Genomic DNA, 22,356 nt, shown 5'->3' with positions numbered 1-22,356 from the left:
ACATAATCCAATCAGGTCCAGAAATCATGGACTTTCAAACTTTTGGAAAGGAGAAGGGCAGGAAAGTCAAAATAGTTACTAAGAACATTTCAATAATTCATACTCTCTCACAAATAATGTCAACTTAGACATTCATTTTACCTTGAGAAGGTATGTAGGAATGTTGCTGAAATCTACAGGCAACTTCAAGAGGAAGCGAGCTGAGAATTCTCCAGTCTGTGGAAAAAAAGGTAACACTAATGAGACCTGGTGTCTAAAGCAGAAACAGAAATTGAACGTGCTGAGGATGAAATATTAACCAGAAAAATGTGTAAGAGCTTATACCAAACAGAAGGGTTGAGATTTAAAACAACATTTCTCAATGGAATTACTGAAGAGGAAAAAAAAATAATTTACAGAATTCACAGATGTTACAGGAGAAAATACCTTAAAAACCGTAAAACATCACTGCCAGTAAGTCAACAGCAGAAGGTAGTCAGAATCCAACAATGTGCATGACAAAAATCAGACTATATTTGTTAGGCCCTAAATATAGATGTATCTTGGCTGTACTGATTTCCGGACAAAGGTCTGGTGAGATGCAGAAATGGTCTGACAGTAAAGCTAAAAACCTGGTGAATTTATAAGAGCTTATAGATAAAATAGAGGCATCTTCACAAACACTGCACGTACAGATAAGAGAATATGCATTGATTAAGTTGAGAATATATCAAAAGTGTCCTCTGAATAAACAAAGAACTGAAGTAGGTTTTATATAATTAATTTTCCAAATTATGTGACTCTTAACACCTAGACAACAGTTTATTGAAAATTTGCCAAGCGTCCCCTCCACATTGCTCTTTTTTATGCATAAAGTGTATGCAAAGGAAATGGAAAGGATTTCCTTTCTGTTTCATACACTTCCTCAAAGCTAGACTTTGTCCACCTGGTTATGAAGCAATGAAGTTGTCTCTTTTTGAAAAACAAATGCTTGCCTGATTTCCTACATATTAATATTTTGTCATCCCTATTTTTTAATTAAATAAAGTAGCTATACAGCAGTTATATTTGTAATGTTGAATTAGCGGTAGAAAAAGCATTAAACAGTAATTTTATCAGTTGAGTACAAAAAATTAGGACATCTTGAGACAAGGTAGCAGCATTTGTTTTAACACTGCCCATTATTTGCATATATACACTACTTAGTTAAGTGATGACATCCAATTTTTAAAAAACAGTATGTCATTTTAACAGGCAAGGGGACAAATCAAAGCTGTGTGAATATACAGTATTCATTCTCCCACAGTAACACATATGTGGTACTTCACTATTCCCTGAACACAGTTATCTGCACCTTATTTTCATTTTACTATTTTAAATGTTTTGCACAGCCAAAGTGAGAAGAAAAATACTTTTAAACAAGAAATGTACAATATACAAATTTTAACAAAGTGCACATCCACCTATGGTGAATGTGTATACTGCAATTCTCATTAAAAGGGTCAATGTAAATACTACACTAGATTTAATGAAACAGGATCATATTTATTGTGTATACAGCTATACCTTGTGCTAAGTAAAAGCCTGCAGTACATCTGAAATAATGGAAGCATCCTTTCTGTAAAATGCAGTAGTGACCTATGGAAGAGATGTAGAGGATCTTGAGAACAAACAGGTTGCCTGAGACCATGCCCAGTCAGCTTCTTAATATCTCCAAGTAGATCCCACAATCTCTCTGGGCAATCTGTGCCAGTGCTCAGTCACCCTCAATACTCAAGGGCTTATAAACCCCACAAATGTCAAAGGGATGCCTTTTGGGCCACTGTTTACTATGTTTAATGGATGTTTTCACAAGAACTCTACACAGCAATAGGGACAGCTTGTCAAAGGCTACAACAACTCTTCAAGAGAAGTGCATTCCAAGTCTTTTAACACCTGTACTGATACTGAAAATTTGCCATATGCCTTTGCAAAACAGTCAGTACGTTTGCCTCCCCTCTTAATTAGGTGTGCTAATCCACAATTTGCTTTGAGCTCAGCATAAGAGAAAACATAGAGGTTGTCACTGGCCATATACCACTGGACCACAAGCCTCCGTAGTGATGGACCACACCAACTGCTGTGCATATTGATTCAGAAAGGAACTGGCTGACAAAAATACTGACAGAAGCAAGCTTGTAGATGCACAAGCCTCCCTGAGAATGTACTGGAGATCTAAGTCAATGGAAACTGGCTTTCCGAAATGAAAGGTAAGCTGCTAAGCAGGGTAGCTGAGGAATATAAATGACTGTTTGCTAAGCATGTTTTTCTGTGCTACTGACATGAAATAAAATTGAGAAGGAAAAAAATTTCTACAGAACTGGATTCCTTCAATTAATTTTATGCCTAAAGTAAGCAAAGATTTCATCCCAAGCAACTAAGTACATACAGACAAAGATGCTGTGTTAGGCAGATGTACATTAAGCAATGCTAATATCGGTGCAAATTTGTTTCTTAATCTGTGTATCAGGCATGAACTAGAGATAACTCATTCTACCTTCCAGTCACTAAACAAGAAAAAACAAGATCTTGAATGCATCCAAAATCTTTCCAATTCTACCTTGCCAGTTTTATCATTTGCCAAAAGGTTTGTGTGATGTTAAGTTGTAATCCACCCTGCTGCCAGCTAGCTCAGAATTGCCCTTAAAATTTGTCCCTGGTAGTCACACAATAGAGGCAAAGCAATTGTACATAGAAACGCTACGCAACAAGAAGTAAGCATATATTACATTAAATCCAGGCTCTGAAACCCTTCCTGATGACACTACTCATAGATGCCAACTTTCTGATGCTTCATTACTTACGTATGCAGAAAAATCACTGACTTTTGTGCATGTGTAATATGCCATGACAGTCAGGGCACTTGCTTTTTATTCAGAGTGAAATGGATATTATAGACAGTGCTTCTTGTCTGGACTTAACTTCCAAAAAGATGCCATACAACATTTGCCACAAAACCCAGAAAATTATTTCTGGTAAAATACCAAGTCTAATGAACTGGGATGGTCACTGAACAAAATGGCCTCTGATCAAAACATCAGCTGCTCCAAGATGTGGAAGTAAATAAGGACTTGCAGTCTAGATCTTTTATGTCATTCAATCTAGATTATTTTGCAAAGTATTACTTCTAAAAGTGTTCTGGATGGGCAGGGAGCAGGCCCTGTCCATGGTGCTCGCCTACCCAACTCCAACCTGCTGGTCACAGGCAGCAGGTTGAGCAGATGAATTTCTGGCCACAGCAGAGAGATTACATAGTTAATGGGCATCTGTATCAGCTGGTACTCTGCCAACATGCAGCTACTAAGCTAGATAAAGGTTTGTCTACTTGTCACAGATCTTGGAGATCACTTCAGGAAATTGGACATATTGGAACAGAGGTATAAAAGCAAATTTTGGGACACAGCATTGAATTCAGGCCTCCTCTTCAAAGTTTTTTAACTCAAGCACTTAAGATGATTGCTTTCATAACATTGTGCAAGGTTCATTCATAGATGATTATTTCGGAAGTCTGCTGAGCTACTATCGATTCCTGAGAGACAGCAACAACATGAATTTCAATGTTTTCTAGGCAGAGGAGGCAAGAGTTTACCTCTTGCTTTTCAGATAAACACTCCTATTCTGCTGATCACCAAGACCAACAAGACAGTTGTAAAGGACAGGAAGGAGAATGACACAAGTTAGTTTCATAGCTTTGAGTTTTAGGACACTCACAAACAAGACCATATCATGTAGGGATCAGGTTCACAGAATCTCCAAACAAGACTCTCAGGGTCTTCTTGAGAGACAATGTAAACTTTAAAAACAAAGCACATGCTACAGAAACCTCAAACAGCTCAGCAATGATTAGAAGGATTTGTCTCAAAATGTATTTAATTTTTAGTTTATTGGAATATTTTTAGCGAAGACAGCATTTCAAATGCCAAAAAAAAAAAGAAAGTTCTTTATTCAGTCACCAAAGACTAAGGAAAAATTCAAAAGGCTTGAGTAGATATGGCTTTCCTACAAAAAAAAAAAAAGAGAAGGAAAAAAAGCTCTAGTTTTCTACAACCTTGACTAGAATTTTGGCAGCTGCCAAAAATAATGAGAAAATCTCAGTACAATATCCTTTTAATAAACCAGTGTATTTTCAGATGTGGCAAGTTAGTTATGTGAGCTATAGAGAATAACATTTAAGAACAAATTAATTTCAGTGAAATATTCCTATATATAAACATTAAAAAAGAGATCTGAAATTCTCTGATAAAGAAAATTTTAGTTGGTTTAAAATAAAAAAGCCTAGATGACTTAAGAAAATAGAAACAGATGAATATAAGTGCTGTAAGTTGTAAACATCCTTATGTCACCAGTAATTTAAGGATGATTAAAGTAACATAAACCTGAATTCTAGGCCCTGATAACAGAAATGCTGAATTTTTATTGATGTTCAGACTGCATCTATTTCAGAAGATACTTCTTCTGAAGGCCAGTATATCTTGAGTATGCTATTGCTGAAAGCAAGAGGGAAACACATTCTGCATAAATATAATTAGATATTTCCTGATATATCTTACTCCAAACTTCCCATGATAGACATATTGCCAGTGGAAAAAAATCTGATTTTTGCAAAGCTTACTCTGTGGCAGAGATCAGTTTTAAAAAAATTTATAAAATCAAATCACACACTAACCAAAATGTCTACATTGCCAATACCCTCATTTTAGAAGGCTAAGATTGTATATATACAGTGCTTCTACACGGCATGGCACATTTCCCAGGCAAAGGATACAAATTCAGGAAACGGATAAGCCAGTTTAATGTCTGACTGTCATATGAAGACGGTCCTGCAAAGTCACTGCTCTAGCCCATTTCAACTTCTCCTGTCCTTCTGCAGAAAATTAGTTGGTTTTAGTTGAGTTTAGGTTCCTGAAACAACTCACCTCAGCTTAGGCGAGTGTCAGAGAGAGATAGGCAGCTGCAGCTACCAATTAAATCAACTCAACTGTAATGTGGAACCATTCCCTAATACATCCTGCCCCTAAGCAGGCTGATTTGCCTGAGCAGGGTGTCATACCAACACTGTTATTCTGCTTCTCAAATCTTCAGAGCTAACTTAAACTTCACATAACATTGTACTGTGCCCTGTAAAAACTGCATGGGCTCTTCAACAGCTTAAAAAGATTTTGTCTATAGATCAGATGAATTAACATCATGTTGAAAAACTGTTACTCACCTGGAAATCTGGTTCAACCACAGTAGTGGAATGATGGCAATGTACAGAACAAGGGGCATAGAAAGTGAGCTGCAGTCAAACAGAAATCCTCTCCACTGGAAATAAAGCATGGAGATCCACAGAAACAACTCAATTTTTCCAAGGCAAGAGCTGTATTTATTAAAATGAAAGGATCATTAAAAGCATTTTAGCAGAAATATTCTTAACATCTTACCCAGTTGTTCTTTTTGCCAGCATAGATTTCCATGTTTTCTCCATACTGGGGCTCTTCAAGTAAAGTCTGATATTCAAACATGAGACGAGAGCTCTCACGTAATCGGCTGCACTGAAATTGGTGATACTGCTGCACAAGCTCTTTCACAACAAGCAGGAGGCATTCAGGGTTTGAAGGATTCCAAGAAGCTAAATTCTGTTGAATTAGAAAAGAACAGAGACCAAAACTGTTTACAGAAATAGAAAGACAAGCACTTCCCCTTCCATACTGATATCAGGCACATACACATGTGGAAACTTTGTGACAAAGCTAAACCATAATATTAAATGCAAAGGTTGTATCATGCTTTGGAAGAAAACCAGGTCAAACAGCAAAAGCAAGCCTTAATGTCAAAAAAGAGTCCATAAAGGGACCTACCACTAAACTGACAACAGGGCTACTACCAGGCACAGATAGGCCCAAACTACCATTCTATTCTTCCCTAAAATTACCGTGTTGCATCTGAGAACTTGAGAAGTTTGAATTTAAAAAGTTAAAACTGATACGAAACATATGGGGATCAGGTAAGTACAACCCCGCATAGTATCTGACTCAAAAAGCAGTCAGCCAAGTGAATATGACAAATTAACACCAACTGCAGGAACGATTCTGCTCCATTATTCAAATAGCAGTTATAGTATTAACAGTGACGGAGCAAATGGCTTCTCTTCTCTTGTCTCAACCTTGAGCTTTACTTCACCTTGACTGTCTCTTCACTAGAGTTATCTTGACTCACCCCCTTAAAACAGATGCCATACATATACAAGTCTCTTCAATGTGCCTGGCAGAAGTTTTTATTAGAAGTTGACTGAATATAAAGAAACACATTTAACAGAAATAAATATCTTTATACAATGAAGATAAGTGTGTCAGTAGCACAGTAGCAATTTTACCTCTCAGTTTAACTACTCTAATATTGGCTTAGACCAGCCTTCCATGCACAGCACATTTTATTCAGGAAGGTTTTCGGTTACAACCATACCTAACATGATCAGTGTTGCATGTCTACACCTGGTTGACCTAAAATGGATCTTTGTTAAAGGCAGATGAGGATTCACTCTGCACTCCATGCTGACAAGACATGAGACAGTTCTGATGTAAAAGTACTTAGGTCCTCATATGCTTTGTATTTAGGTCCTCAACAGATCTTCTTGATACAAGCTCAGTGCATGTTAACAGTCATGCAGCTTTTGGTCAGCTTTGAATATGAGCAATCTTAAAACTGTATTTCTGTATAACACATAGACATATGACAACAAACCAGCTGCAACGGGATGTTAAACTGCATGGACTGTACAGTTAACATTAAGATCCTTAGAGCTGGCAAAGATGTCTGCATTTACAACTCAGTGAAGATATAATATAGTAGCTTCAAATAAAAATACTTATCAGTATCTGAATTCAAAGTAGTTACAGATGGCATGGTTGCTTTTGTCCTGGAAGTTGCAGACATTCATAAACAAATTATATGCATAATTTACATTCTTCAGCGAGGACAAAAAAAAAGCATTAGCCTTTTTTTACCTCTTCAGTGGAAAAACTGCTTTGGTATGTGGCATTTGCTACAATAAAAGGACAGAAAATATTTCTGTACTTTGAAGTAGCTATCTTAAGACTGCCTTGTATTCAAACACATTAAAAAAAATTACATTAAAAAAATAACCTAGGTTAAGTAAATGAATGAAGCTGGATAAAAACCATGTCCCCTAAAATATACAACCTATTCGTATTTTGTATAACACTGAAACTAATAAATACAAGTGAACAGGTTGCACAGAGAAGTTGTCGAGTCTCTGTCCTTCGAGGTATTCAAAACCCATCTGGACAAGGTCCTGGACAGCCTGCCCTCTGACCCTGCCCAGGCAGGGAGGCTGGACTAGATGATCTCTAAAGGCTCTTTCCAACATCTGCTATTTTTTGATTCTATGAAGAGGTTTACAAAAACCTCAAACTGAAACAGAGGATCTTATCAAAGGTGAGACTCTATAGTTCTGATCGGAAAAGAAATTAACAAGTTGTATAGAAATTTTATCTTCTAATACTCTGGAAAGGCAGACAGAAAGCTTAACAAGTCCTTCACCAAGTACCATAATTTCAGCTATTCAATGAAATCTGCTTGTAGCCTAATCTCTAAATATGTGGCTATTTCCATAAAAAAGGCTTATCACTTTTATCTCTGATGACTGTAGTTCATGATGTGTCTCTTTGGAATGGTTTTATACAGACCTCAGTATATGTGTATGACGGCTTAATACTTCCAGCATTTCTCTTTCCATAACTTTATGTTTGTTTCTCTCTGAAGTCATATACATTAAGATGTTATCAAAAGGAATTTCTCATTTTCAGCGTCATCACTTAAAACATACAAGTCTAATTTGTCAGTGAAAGTGACATGAAATATGTATTGCTTCCTTGAAAATCTTGCTTTTTTTTGAGAAAAAAAAATCAGTAATGTTTACTACAGCAATTTTATCTCAAATCTTACCACATGTTTTTCCTGAAGTCCCCAGTCCTGGAGGGGATCAATTTTAAGAGAATCTCAGCTACGTTCTACCCATCTCCTCCACCCCTTTTCATTTAAGTTAATCGCTACAAGAGAGCAAAGAAATCTGTGTATGCACTACCTATATTCAGAGAAAAAAAAAAAAAAAAAAAAAAAAAAAAAAAAAAAAAAAGAGAAAAGCCAGAAGAAATACAATTTAGAAATTCAACCCATTTTATATCTCATAAACATGGTTTTTAGACCACTGTCATGACTTTCAGCAACATGATTCATGATTTTTGGATGACTATGGCTGGCAGTGCTGCATTAATTGTCTACACATCACTCATTCCTGTGATTAGGATGAAAACCATATATTCCTGTCCAGTGAAAATGGTTGGGAGAAACAGAATTTTGGAAGGTGGTGCTCTCATTCTTAAGAAACACAGACTTGTTCTTGCTTTGATAAAACCAGAAAAACTTATAATCTTATGAGTGTGGATGGAGCACTTAGGAGAACACTTACCTCTAGAGTATAGTTTTGAAAAAGACCTGATTCAGGTATTTTACAGATTCACCCAAGACTGACAGGCTCAGCTTAAGAAACACAACAGGACATAACTGCTGATCACGATTTGCGTTGTTTTACATAGATGAACGAACAGCTCAATGAACAGTTACAGGATTAAACTGTACTCCTGTTCTCCTGCTCCCTATGATTCTGTTAGAAAGGGCTGCTCAGAACGGCTAAGATACTATCCTTGAACCTCTCCCTTTAGAAGCTACCAGTTTCCTAGACTTCACACTTGACCATGACTTGAAGTACTCTTTTTTTTTTCCTCCTAGACAATAACAATAAAATGGGGGTATTACCATTGCCATATCTTTGAAGGTAAACTACATTCCAGAGTAATTGAGAAATGGGCGAGATATAGCATGGTTCATACTAGTTCCTCAAATACACACTACAGAGTGACTAGAAGCCTTGTTCTACCTTGTCTGCTATCTACAGCTGGCAAAACTTTATTATCAACTTGAACCTATTTAAACTTATCCAATTCTATAAAATACTAGAGAAAAATCTATCAGGTTGTCAGTGTCTTCTAGGAAACACATTTTGTATCATGCAGTCTGAAGCCAGACTGTGCATAACCTTAAATTTCCTGTTCCCAAGCTGCTGCTCAAAAGAAGCACTTCCAGAAAGCCAGAGGATGTAATATGCCAGTTTGTATTGATATCAGCCAGACAAGTGGGAATAACCTTTCCTCCTAATGACATTGGTATAACACAATAGAAATGTTCTGTCAAAGGAAATGACCAACAATATTTTAATAACTGACCTAAATGCAACCGAACCTTTTGTTTTTGAAATAACATTATGCTACAGAACAAAAAAAGAACAAGAGGAAATCCATTGTCATTTGTCCAGCATGGAGCTAGAGTATTGCTCTCTTCAAAGAATTCAAGAACACTGCATCAAAACAGTGCTTATGCTGTATTGCCTTAAAGCTGCAGGAATTAATATATATTATATGACTGTAGGATCCTTACTAAGTACCTTTCATTCAGTAACTAAAGATTCAAAGTATGAACTGGTTATAAAAACAAATCACCTGGAGAAAAATTCAACTACCCACCTAGTACATACATCAATTACAACAGATTCTCACTGATGAAAAGAGTAAACATACAGTGGTTAAACAAATTTTCTGTAACAAGTTCTGATTATAATAACATTAATTTTAAACTTTAGAATTATACTATTGTAGTACTTGTTACTTGGCAACTGGCCATTACATTTCTAGCTGTTTTGTTAACTTTGCAGAAATGCTGTTCTTTTCAGATCTAGATTAATAAATTTTAACACAACACTTCTGAATACAATGACATATTTATGTATGAAATTTCTTTTTATATGTCTTAAGTGCTGTTTATTTGACTTAAGCACTAGGTTTATTAATCTGAAAATACTTTAAAACCATTTTACTGTGAACCAATTTCAACAGTATGTCAAAATACATGCTACATTGTTCTCTCAGTTTCAAACCATACCATCTTTAATCTTCCATTTTTGAAAACAAAGTAAGCAACTACCTGTAACATACACTGTTGAAACTTAACTAAAGCAGAATTTTATGTTTATCAAGTTGTTCCCTTGCAGAATGTCTTAATTGCTACAGTTTCAGCATTATGATTCTTCAGAGAACACACAAGGATTTGTCACTTTAGTCAATGAGAGTAGTGTCCCTGCAACAGCAAATTGACCTCCTTCTTTAAAGGATCTTCTCAATAAAATTTTATTTAGCAATGCAGTACTGTATTAACTATTAGACTTTGGAGACTGCTTTAATCAACAAAATCTTAAAGTAAAGGCTTTGGAGCAAAAGGGAGTAGTAGTAGCCTGTGCGCTTCATTTTCTGATTGTTTGCCTGAAGGCTGTATTCCAACCTTAGCATTCCAACCTTAGCCAATACAGATTTTTAAGAAATAGTATTTAAAAATATTTAAAACATTAGAAGAACAGAGCAAGCTTGCAGTGTTTCTGTGTTCCATGGCTCCAAGTTTTGCCACAAAACTCAGATCATCCAGAAGATTTAAACTCTGAATGCAACTTCAAAATTATTTGTTTTATCTGTTAAAGCTTCAGAAAAACCCTGGAAATATGAAAACACACACAACCTCATTTTCTCCAGCCAGACTGTTGAAGCCTGGCAGGTATGAAAAACCCAATTAAAGAAATAACCAGTAAATATCTATACAGCAAAAGACTTGTTGCTTCCACCAAAATCTCCTGCTCTGCTCACCATCACCTTCAATTTTGTCCCTTACAAAATGTACACATCCACATCATTGTACCAAATCACATGCATGCCGAAGGGAGTTTTTTTATCTGAAATTGCTACAAAATTGCAATTAAAATGAATTTTATATTAAAAAATGAGCATACTGACTACCGTACTGACAGACCAAGTTACATATTTCACTCAAATCTTTTTTAATTTGAAATGAGACTTTCTGCAGACTTTCCAGAGAGTTAATCAAATTTTACATAACAATCACTAATGCGTTTAAAATAAAGAAATCCAGACATGCATGCAATTCCTTGTCTTATTTGCCAATAGATATCTCTTTAAGTGAATTCTGCAGTGCAAACTCTAAGTTACTGCAAAGTTTGCCAGCTAGACTGAAAGTGGCCCACTGTACAACAATATACAAGTATGAATCAACTCAAACTGTGCATCTGCAACTGGTTCTGCATTCATACTCACCTTGTATGAAAGCTTATATGCATCTCAGATTTGTTACGACCATTTTTAATGTTATAATTTTTTCAGCAGATATCATGGAAGAACTTACCTGTCATTCGGAGGCTCAATTAAACAATTCTCTTTTGTCTAGACACTGTTCGCATGTCTCTCCACAATCTCCACTAAAACTAGGAGCAAGAATACACTTCAGATCTTAATTTCAACCTTTTAATTGACTTTTGGCTTGGCCATACCTCAACTTGTATAACTTTCATTTTCCAAAAAGGTAAATTACCTCATCTTAAGGAGTTTAGTTTAGTAGCAGGTTTGGTAGCATCAGAAGATGACTACGTATTTTCTTGTGGACACAAAAGCCTGGTAATGTCATCTGTGATGACTGGCTAATCTACATTTTTCCAATTAGGGAATGCATTCAAAATGGTCTACAGGAAAAGTAATGGAACAAGAACTTCCATATGATAAAGACCAGACTCCTGAGGCATTATCGCCCACACAGTTGTAGCTACTGTCATAAAGAAGATGTCCAGTAACTACTTACTTATCTGCAAGTAAGCAATTCAACGTAAGGAAACTGAATATTCTTTTGTGGCAGAAGCTTCCCTGGCAATTGCTACCATTTTCATTATTGGACTAAGTTTCAGGAGAAGGTCTTTGCGAAAATAGTTATCTAGACCTTAGAGCAAAGGCATGTACATCCATTAACTTTGCCCTCCACCTCATGCTTGTGGCAATATAAATAGAAAAATAATAATAAGCTATTATACAGAGACTAGTAGACCACAGGCATCCATTAAACTGTGTCTACATTGGAGAAATCCAAAGTGATTCAGGAGATCTGTTCTGCAAATCTGCCAGATATTAATTTAAACAAGCTCACCGAAGAGCATAATGTTCACTAAGAAGTATAACCCAACATATTTTGTTGGGGTACAAAGTCAATCTTTGAATTCCCTGTCTCTTGATCCTGTCTCCTGACAGGAGCTGACTGCATAGCAAGTCAGTAGTTTGATAAGGAAAGTTTTTTGGACCATCAGCCATGACCGAAGAGCTGAGAAAATGAATTCACTTAAAGTGTGTATAAAGAGGCAGAGTAAAGATATTATAAGGCCACCCACAGAGTGCAATTTAAGCCATTTCAACAGTAACTCATTTAAATGAATAGCAATGACACCAACTGGATTTGAAAAAGAGACAAAGAAAATTTGCAGCCAGACAGTCTCAGTTTTAATGAGATCGTCTTAGAGGTGAGGCAAGTGAAAAACCCCCACAAAGCAGCTTCTCAGCCCTACTAGCAAAGACATGCAGAATTTAGCTTTCCAAAGTAGCCATACTATTCAACTTCTGGCAAAGAAACCACATTTAAGTTTTGTTCTGGAACATTTTGTGCTTTGCAGTCTTTCCTTTATCCTTCCAGAAAGCTAATCAAGAACCTATGCAAACTACTCTTTGTTCGTGATTACCTATTCCCCCTTTTTCAGAACATAATTCACCTTGTGTTCCATAAGCAGCTCATTCAGAGCCTCCTTCACAGGTTATTGCTTATTTCATAACTCCAGGCAATGTCTGCAGCAAACTATAATTCTATGCTATCAGAAAGAAAATACGATAACAATTTCTAATTGATCTGAAGTTGTTTTTCTTTGAAATGTGTTTAAATATCCAGGTTGCCAGAATATCTTCCAGGAAAGTGATTTTAAAGAAGACAGATTGTAACTGTTTTTCCTGGCTATACTACAGGAAACAACAGCAAGATCTTATTTTAAGTTAGTGTACTTTTATATTTCTAAGCAAGAAATTAACTTTCACGAGAAAATGTCAGTAAACAAAACCTCCCAAGCCCATAACAGTGGTAATGCATTTCTATAGCATCTTTCATCCAGAATTATCATAAAGAATAATGTAAGTACAGATTTGCATTTTGTTTATATCTCTGCACACCACATGCACAAAACTTGCATCCTACATTGGCTTAAAATCAGTACCAATGTAAGTTTTTACCTGAAATGAGAAAAATCATACAGTGATATCAGCATTTATGCTCCATATAAATACAGAGGAGATATGGGTCCAGTAGTTGCGGTATTTGTCTAGAAACTGGGATAACTGTTTTCAGTCCCTGCTTTGCTATAGTCTTCATGGGCCACCACGGGGAAATTGCTCACAGAAAAAGGCACAGGATAATTATCTGCCATATGCTCACATCTTTCTATCAACAGATATTTTTCACAGTATTTGCAGGGCTGGAGTGTTATAGCAACTTCAAAGGCTTCAGTTTCTTAGCAGCCAGCACTTAAACATCCTACAGGCTGCAGTTTCAAGTCAATCACTGTAAACCTACATGCCATCTACTTGTCATCTTATTTTCACAGGTTCTTCATATCCCCCTCCCCCAAAGCACCACTGGAACAACTTTCTGGAGTGATCTGCTTGAAATGATCATTTTTGGGCACAAGCAAACATCAAAACTTAACATTTCATGAAAACAGTTCAACTCAGGAGCACTTCTGTCGTGGCAAATACAACCAAAGAACTTGCAGACCTTGTGTGCTCTACCAGCTATTGTGTATAACAGCTAAAAAGTTTTCATAACGCAAAGCTTGGGATAGTCAATATTTATTTTATTTTTTATTTTTAGTGAGAGGCTGTGAAAGCTGAACACAGAAATTACGATAGCTTATAAACACTTTGCTGAAATCTCAAATTTTTGAAGGCCTTGGATTAGCATGAAAATACAAAGCAGGAAAGCAACATACTAAGAAATTAATTCTGCTTTAAGAAAATCACCTTACATTTTTTTATAAAATTGTTTTCCCTCTTTTCTTCCACTGGCCACACAGTGCAATTCTTGATTAACGATCTCATACCCAAAGTGATTCCAAAATAAACCCCAGCAGATCTGACACTTGGAGAGCACTCTTCTGCATTCACATAGAATAAATGCACCACCACTGCCTCTCAAGTACCATTCCCCTGAAAAACAAATGAACTCAACTTCCAAAGGTTACTATAAATTACTCCTATGCCCTGCTGTAGGAGCAGTTAAGAGATAGCTGATCTTTGCATGTTAAGGGTGCTCTGGAGATGCAGAAATTGTGAAGCCGAGCCTGGAAGAAAATTTTTAAGTTATGCACTCTTCCTGAAAAAGTGCCCGTTTCTCCCACAGAGCTCTGTTACAAGATAATCAGACCCTTAAAAGCTACAACTGCCTACTATCAAAAGAGAGAGAGTACAATACTATCTAATTAATCTCCTACAGATCTGGCATGCAAAACGATTTCTTGTCCTACTTTGCTAAGGGATTAGAGCAAGTTTTGTTCCTTTCCAGACCTCCCAGTACACCTCTCTCAGAAAGCAGATAGTACCTTTACCTGTTCTGAGAAGGAATTTCTTAATTCCACCAGCACGTATAAATCCCAGGATAGGGAATCCAGTGCACTAATCATTAGTTAATACATGTGAATACACAGCACTTTTCCCCTTGTGAGTCTGTTACCAGAGGCATGCATATTTAACTAGACACGGCAAATAAAAGGAACAAAGCATGAAGACAAGATTAATTTCAACACAATACATATATACGTACATGCATATTTTACTTGAACACTTACTCATCATGCACTGATGGTAGTGTGAACTGGATTCAACTCCTCAGACCCTCAGTGGACCAGAGAACAGCCCACTGCCTCAATGTTAATTCTTTACCTTGAGAGTCCCTTTTTAAATAGCAAGACTTTCACTCTTATCAGTTCTTGGGGTTTTTCCTTTCCTGTCAAAACAAGTAATTTTAGCTACATAAAACAGGCAGAGCCTTCACAGCTAATGTTTTGGACAGTGTCCACTAAAATCCCTTAAGCATTTATTGTTGGGTGGCACACACAGAACTGTTTTCTCCTAACCATTTTTTCTCTCTCCCAAAATCCCATAAAATAAAACCAATATATCACATGGTGGATCTCACTGGCCAAGCAGTATTTCCATCTTTATTTTCATGTTTGTACTACAAGAGAGTTTACAGGGCCTTGAAAATACAGTCCCTAAAGAAAACTTTTATAAAATACCGTTGTGTAAATTGGAAATCAAAATTTTTTCCCTACTATACCAAACAAATTAATGCAAATTAGTTATTTCTTCTCATAAAAGCATTATAATAAAAGACCACTCATTTGGTTCCTTTATGCAAGTATACCTGGAAAGACAGCTATACAGCAAAATTCATGCAAAACCGTATGAACACTAATGGTGCAAACAAAAGACACAAGATGTTGACCGAATTTGAACTTTATTTCTGTAATTATCTTTAAAAAAGAGCAGATATGCCTGAGGATCTGAGATGGAAGATAGCAAGTAAACGCAGACAATAAGAACATGTAAAGAATTAGTAAAGCAAAGAGAGGTTTTGAAACAAACTCAGGTAGAAACTTAGAGCAGTAAAAAGAAAAGAAAATATATCTTGTGCTCTCATCCATTTGGAGAAATGAATAGATCCTTTGAAAATTACCCTGAGTGCAGACATTTCTTTGCCTCAGCATCTTCTGAACGAAAGAACCTGCAGGGACCCAAATTTAAACTAATCCCGTTGGATAAAAGTACAATTATAACAGAATTCACAGTCTAGAATTTAATTAATTTAATCAAATATGAAACTGCATTAGCAGACAGAATGATTACTTCTGACTGACCTTCTGTAATCAGTTAATTTAAAAGTCTGTTCTGCTTCCATATTCATAAGCAATGACCGACTTTCTCTACAGAAAAAAGAATTACCACGGCTCAACAACTTGAATTCAGTGGGCATACCACATGGAATTTAAATGTATTCTCAATTCAGGAAGACTGTGCTAGATTTGATCTTTTCTCTTTTTTTAAAGAAAAAAAAAAAAAAGGGAAACCTTGTAAATGTGTTTCTAGAAAGCTAACAAGCTGTTGCCTTCGAGCCAAGCCATTTCTTACTGTTCTAGAGTTCTTGTGAGGAAGTAGAGTGTATTGTGCCAGTACCATTACACATAAGGGCCAGAATCCTTTCATTTTCTGCCAGTTTCACCAGTATTTTTTTCCCCAAATTTTAATAAAATATTACTCAAGTATTATTATATTTTAATTAACTGAAGCAAAGAAATAGTCATAACTACATTACCAGTTCACTGGTTCATATTAAAGAACTGTCAATACCAACAATATTATTGCACTCCCAGACTTTCACATAAAAGACATTCTGCCTTCACATGTCTATCTTGGGATATCCAACTTTATATTTTTGATTCAAACTAACAATGACTTCAAAGTCAGTGAGATGCTAGAATTCATTATACCACCCTTACCACTAGCAAGGTTTTTATTTCCTGAAAAGCAGGTCTATTATATATAAATACATGAACACATTTAGGCATCAGTGTCTTGTAACTGTCAACTTGAAGTTATGCTGCAGCACATATTTTCCCTCCAACACAAGACCATCCACCCAAAGAGTCTTTCAGTTTGCTCAATCCTGTTGCTTCCTCAGGCAACCATCAGTGGTAACGGAGAAAGCTGTGTTTCTTGGAGGAAAAACTGGTGTCTATTGAATATACCAGGAAGAGAGAGTGAAGGAGACTAGAGCATTGTTAGATCAACCTGACTGGCCACAAAGAAGCATTGCTGACAGAGAGAGGCATTCACAGTGTTCATAGCAGTGTAATATACTGACAAAATCTGAGGAAGTTCCACTGTTTCCTCCAAGTGCATTGTAAAACCATCCCTCTTGCAGTCTAGAAATCCCTCTAAGAGTTCCTACAGAAGAGTAATAACAGTAAGACACACTGATTATGGAGGGGATAGCCCTAGACACAGATGTCTTTGAAACAGGTAGTGGAAGAATTGCCAGGACCAGCTTCTTAAGTGAGAAGTGGTGAAAAGTGTCTGAAAGTTGTCAAAGTCTATGAAAACTGATAGCAAAGATGAGGCAAAGGAACAGCTTTTATTTTGTCTTCATGGACAGTGAGTTGCCTTTGTGAAAATATCCAGCAACATGAACAACTGATGTTGGGAGGGAGACCACAGACCCCAGAGAGTCATTGCCTACAAGAATAACTGCAGATTCAGTGACGCCAAGCTATCCCTTAAGGAATATCCGAAGGTTTCCCCCCTGCCCCTCCCAATCTGTTGTCTAACATAACCACATACTTCACAACTTCCATTTTTCTCTTGTTCATGTTGGTAGACTTCACTTATCCTTAAGACAAAATATGTTAGTACAGGGTACTAATACAGACTGACTGTATCTCTGATGGGATATTCTCACAGCCTACAGAATAAGTGGACTGGAGGACCATCAGATGTTGCAAGGGGCCTCCAGACGAAATCTTGAAACATTTGGGGTAACTCATTATGAGGCCAATTGCCTGGCACTATTAAAGTTAAGCAGTTCGCACATAAACTCAAACATCCTCGAGAACCAGAAGGAACACCAGGAAGATGGAAACAGAGAGTATCCAACTAGACTAACACATTAAATAAAACACAAAATAATAAAGAGGGTTAAGAAACAAAACAACTAAGTTTGAAATGGATTCAGATTTCAGTCATACAAGGGTCCCTTGCTGAACAGCATTAAAAAAAGAAGTATATTGGCAAAGCTACCCAACAGCTTTGACTATATACGGAGTATAGGTTTAGGCACAGCCTAAGCTTTGGTTTGCGTGCCGGCTCACTGACAGTCTCCTCAGCTATTTCTCACACCCAGGTCTGGATGCAAGCTTGTCCCACCTCTAACATTTCCAGTCTCCAGGGACTGAGAGAAGCAAGGCTGCAAAGGTGAGCAGGCAATTCCTCCTGCCATGCAAGAACTCTGGTAATTAAGAGACAACTGATGATTCTGCTAGTGCTCATACTACAGTTCTCAGCTAAGACTAGTATCTTGCTGTGTAAGTGGTCCTTCTCCACTTAACAGAACTTCAGGATATGATACTAATTTTACACCAGAAGAGCAAAAGAAAGAATACTCAGACATGCAGTTCGATTCTAATAAACAGCAGACTTTCTCAAGCCTGGTAGCAACTTCTGCCACTAAGAAATGAGTGAATTAATTGAGAAACCAAGATTAACTCAACATGAATTCAAGAGAAGATCCAGAAAATAAGGCCACTGCTATGGGGTCAGGTATAAGATAAACAGACATAGCTTGAAAGAAACATAAACCTAAACATCTTTTTCAGTCTTTACGATTTAAGTATCCTGTTATTCTGGTCCAACCTTCTGGCCCACCTAACTGTATGACCATGAAGAAGATGGTCGAATACATGTGACAATTTTTTTTTTTTTCCTCTAATACAACACTATGAATGGAAATCCATTAAATGGATTAAACCTCAGCAAGGCCTCAGCAACCATAAGCATAAATATATGTGTGTATATATATACGCACACATATATACATCCTCCATATATACAAATGGGAAGGATCAATATAGGACAGGAATAAACAGCTTTCAGAACTCATGTTTGTTTTAGAAAATTAAACAGCAAATAGCACTGGATTATGAATAATCAAAACACATTATGACATATAAAGTCAAGACATAACTGAAAATAAAACACAAAAATGTGAATATATAGAAGTTCAAAATAAAAAAAAAAACATTCTAATGAGATGCAGGATCCAATCCTGCATTCTGTTTCACTTAAATTCCCCAAGTTCAACCAAAACCAAAGTTATTTAAGGCTTTCAGTATAAGAGTGGTAGGTTAGGGGTCCAAGAATGAAATCTGCTGCTGCCACCCCAAATAGAGCAAGCAGAAGAGATAGTAATGCTAAATCAGTTTGAACTCATGCTTATTGCCCTTATGTAGGGGTGTTCATACTGGAATATATAACACCTGCATCTTTGCCAACAATACAACAGCCAGACTTTTAAGAATAGTTCAAATGGCACTAGCTAATATAAGGGGTATTTGGGCTTTTTTGTAGCTACTGTGAGCATAGGAACAATTGATGCTGTTAAACATCTGTCTCATGCACCTGACAGTAAATGATGAACAATTATGGGAGGTATTTAAAGGATCTCTTCACTGTCCATTAAAAGCTAACTCAGCAAGTCAAGAGTAATAACGATTAAGATTTTGAACACAGGTACAGAAAATATACAGCTTCATGACAGTCATCATATCGCCAAATGATAAATACGGAGTCCAATAGCTACAAATACAAGAACTTAAACATTGCTCTACACAAGATATAGAGCATGACAGCCAATATACTTAACTTGCACAATTAGCCGCATCAACTCCACAGTGACTGAAATCTGTACTCAGTATTAACAATCAGACAAGAAGAAACAATCTTCCCAATGCTCCTTAACTGGCATGAGAACCGCAGTGGCTCATGCTCTGAAGTTCTGCAATGGCAAAGCCCTCCTTGCATGTGTATGCAGCTCCAAGTATTCCCATATATACTGGTCCACAAGAACACATTTAGCACTTACTGGATTTCAGGGCATGCTAAAGTCCTCTTGCCTCCATCCCCACTAAGGCTCATGGAGTCTTTTTGATAGTAATGGGCGGGCAGAATAATTCTGAGGAGACTAGCTGGAGAACTGAAGTAGAATGCTAAAAACCCCAAATCCTTAAACTGACAGTTAGCTTGCATATACTGCTTTTGTCTCTTCTTTGCCAAACAGAAGACACTTCAAAATCATTGGAAAAATGGGGTTAACATTTTGCATAAGCACTTCAATTATTACCTGGCTCACATTAACCATCAACTAGGCTAACATAACAAACAATTCTTGTTACTCAAACTGGCGTCATTGTAATGAGCTCCAAATTAATCTCATCCGTACACAATCACTAATCTTGTTTTGTGCCAACCGAATTTTTAATCAGAACGGAGTGATTCATAGGTTGTTTTTAAAATACATTTCTAATACTTGTCATCCAAAATGAATAAACACTAGAGAAGGGAAGAACTTTTCTATTTACATTTTGGGAAGCTGATTTTGTTTATACATACTATATACACAAGTATCAAATGCATACAATAGGTGAGGACTTTTTTAATGGAAAAAAAACCCCACATTTATTTCAACTAATGCTTTGAGCACAAATAGCATCACTAACCTAAAGAATTTAGTCCTCTGACTGTAACTAAAACTGTATGACAAAATAAAAGGAACAGTTGCTCCTCTGTTGAGTTGCTCCTCAATCTCTACATCATTCTAGAACATCAGAATACACACAACGAGACCCTCCAACCAGTATAGAGTATACTTCTGGTAAGGCAGGTAATGAGGCATACATTCTGCAGTGCTGAACTTGAAACTCAACCTGAGTTTCAAACTGAAGTGACTTTAATATTTGTGCAAGACAGAAGCAAAGCTGAGTTTCAACAAGCAGAATCAACTTGATTCTGCAACTGCAATATCAACTTAACAAAGCAGTTGGTTAGCTCTGCTTGTAACAAGAGTGCTCAACGTATCACCCTGCTGCTGAAATACAGGCCCAACCATTTAGGAATTCTTTAGAAAAAAAAGATAGTACAAAGTCATCACCTACAGCCTCTACTTCTTAAAATGCAGTATTTCTGGAATCTTGTCTTAGCTGTCTGGCTAACAGCTGCTTAACTGAACACCTGTTACCAAGCTTAGATAAAAACCTAACTTGAAGATCTGCCCATGGCTATGGAAACTGAAGGAGTGACTGAAGCAATCTGCAGCACGGCCATTCAAATGTCTTCAGGGAGGTCTACGACAGACTCTATTACAGACACACAAGCTTGAGGAAGCTGGAGTGCCTGGTTCTCATTTAAAGCTAAGCATAATGCCTGATTCAAGCATGTAACATCATGAGATGACTTCTGCTTGGAAAACAAGACACTCAGGCAAATGAGAGCAGTGCAAGAAGGCTCAATGTCAGAATTTCCACAGATCTGGTGGCACATATTTATTACTTAGAGACTGTGCGCCTCATTTAATACCATCTACTTGCTTTTTTGAATGGTAGATTCTGTTTTGATTGCCAGGAACTGCTGCATCAAAAGTGTTTGAAGATTGCTCAAGATTAAAAGCATTAAATTATACTGAATGTGCTAATTTATGTTTACTTATAGTCAGTAGAAATATATGTTAACACATTAAAAAAATTCTGCTAATATTTTAGAATTCAATTAAAATTATCTTCATTAAAGTGCTCCGAGATCTGTGAAAAAAAGGGGTTATTCAAATATTTAGCATAACAATCAAGTTATTGTTAATGTAATATTCTGAAGAAAAACTTTGCAAGCCATGTTGAACATTAAAAGGTGAATGCAAAAGCAAAAATACACCATATAGACCATAGCTGCAAGGTGGAGATGACATGCTCTGATAACATCAGGATGACAAGGGCCTTATCAGAAAACGTTACATTTACATACTCAATACTACTGCAAGACATAATGATCAAAGGAATGCTGCTGGCTTGCAAATTTCTATTTTGGTTCATTTTTAATCAATTTTAAAATACGCTGGTTAATATCTCATTATGCATCAGGAAGTAAATGGCTCCCCAAGCTGCTTTCCAAAAAAGAGGATGGGAAGTTTGTTCTGTGCTTAGGCAGAAGAAAAGCAATACTTCTGAAAGAAGTATCATTAATGAACAATGTAAGACAGAAAGAAGGAAAACTAAGGATGTTTTTATCCTTGCAGGTTTCCCTGTGGATCACTAGTGCTAGTGACTTCTTTTTACATGAGAAATATGTCACCATATCACACTCCATCTGAACAGCATTTCTGCAAGATATCCTAAATTAATTATCTTTACTAAATATCTCATTTGCTATTTGTCATTGATTTCAGCTTTCCAGCACATTAAAAAAGTGCTCACTCTTTAACATCAACTGCAGAAAGTGGTTGCTAGTGTGAATACTTCTCAGAAGGTTGTTAGATTGTGAAATAACAAAATAAAAAAAGGGGAAAACACGAGAACTGGTAAATAAGAGTGTGAAAGCAATTCCAGAATTCTCATATTTAGTAAAACTTTTTCCATAAATGAGCCTAACAAAATAGCTATTCAGCAGTACCATTCGTTCTTTTCAAAGGAGCTTGTGAGCTTAACAGGAAAGTGATTGGGGGGAAGCAAAGAAATAGGATATTCACTTTTGAAAAATATTCTGTTAG

At 36.6% G+C, this 22,356-nt stretch overlaps 1 protein-coding gene across 2 annotated transcripts in view; it reads right to left on the bottom strand.

Moving 5' to 3' along the window:
• The window catches only part of BABAM2 (BRISC and BRCA1 A complex member 2), a 182,298-nt gene that overhangs the window by 127,816 nt on the left and 32,126 nt on the right, over nt 1-22,356 (bottom strand). For both annotated transcript variants that reach the window (XR_003398138.1, XM_026846271.1), the window contains exons 4-5: nt 5,442-5,636; nt 142-216 (exon numbers count right to left, since the gene is read on the bottom strand). Coding sequence is in view for 1 of the 2 variants with exons in the window: in XM_026846271.1 (XP_026702072.1) it covers nt 142-216; nt 5,442-5,636 (270 nt within the window). In the remaining variant the exon portion in view is untranslated. The remainder of the gene's footprint in view (nt 1-141; nt 217-5,441; nt 5,637-22,356) is intronic.

Source organism: Athene cunicularia (assembly GCF_003259725.1).
Source record: "Athene cunicularia isolate RWA chromosome 3 unlocalized genomic scaffold, athCun1 chr3_part1, whole genome shotgun sequence".
Taxonomy (NCBI): domain Eukaryota; kingdom Metazoa; phylum Chordata; class Aves; order Strigiformes; family Strigidae; genus Athene; species Athene cunicularia.
The sequence above is the reverse complement of the archived record's forward strand: the minus strand, read 5'-3'. Positions and strand labels throughout refer to the sequence as shown.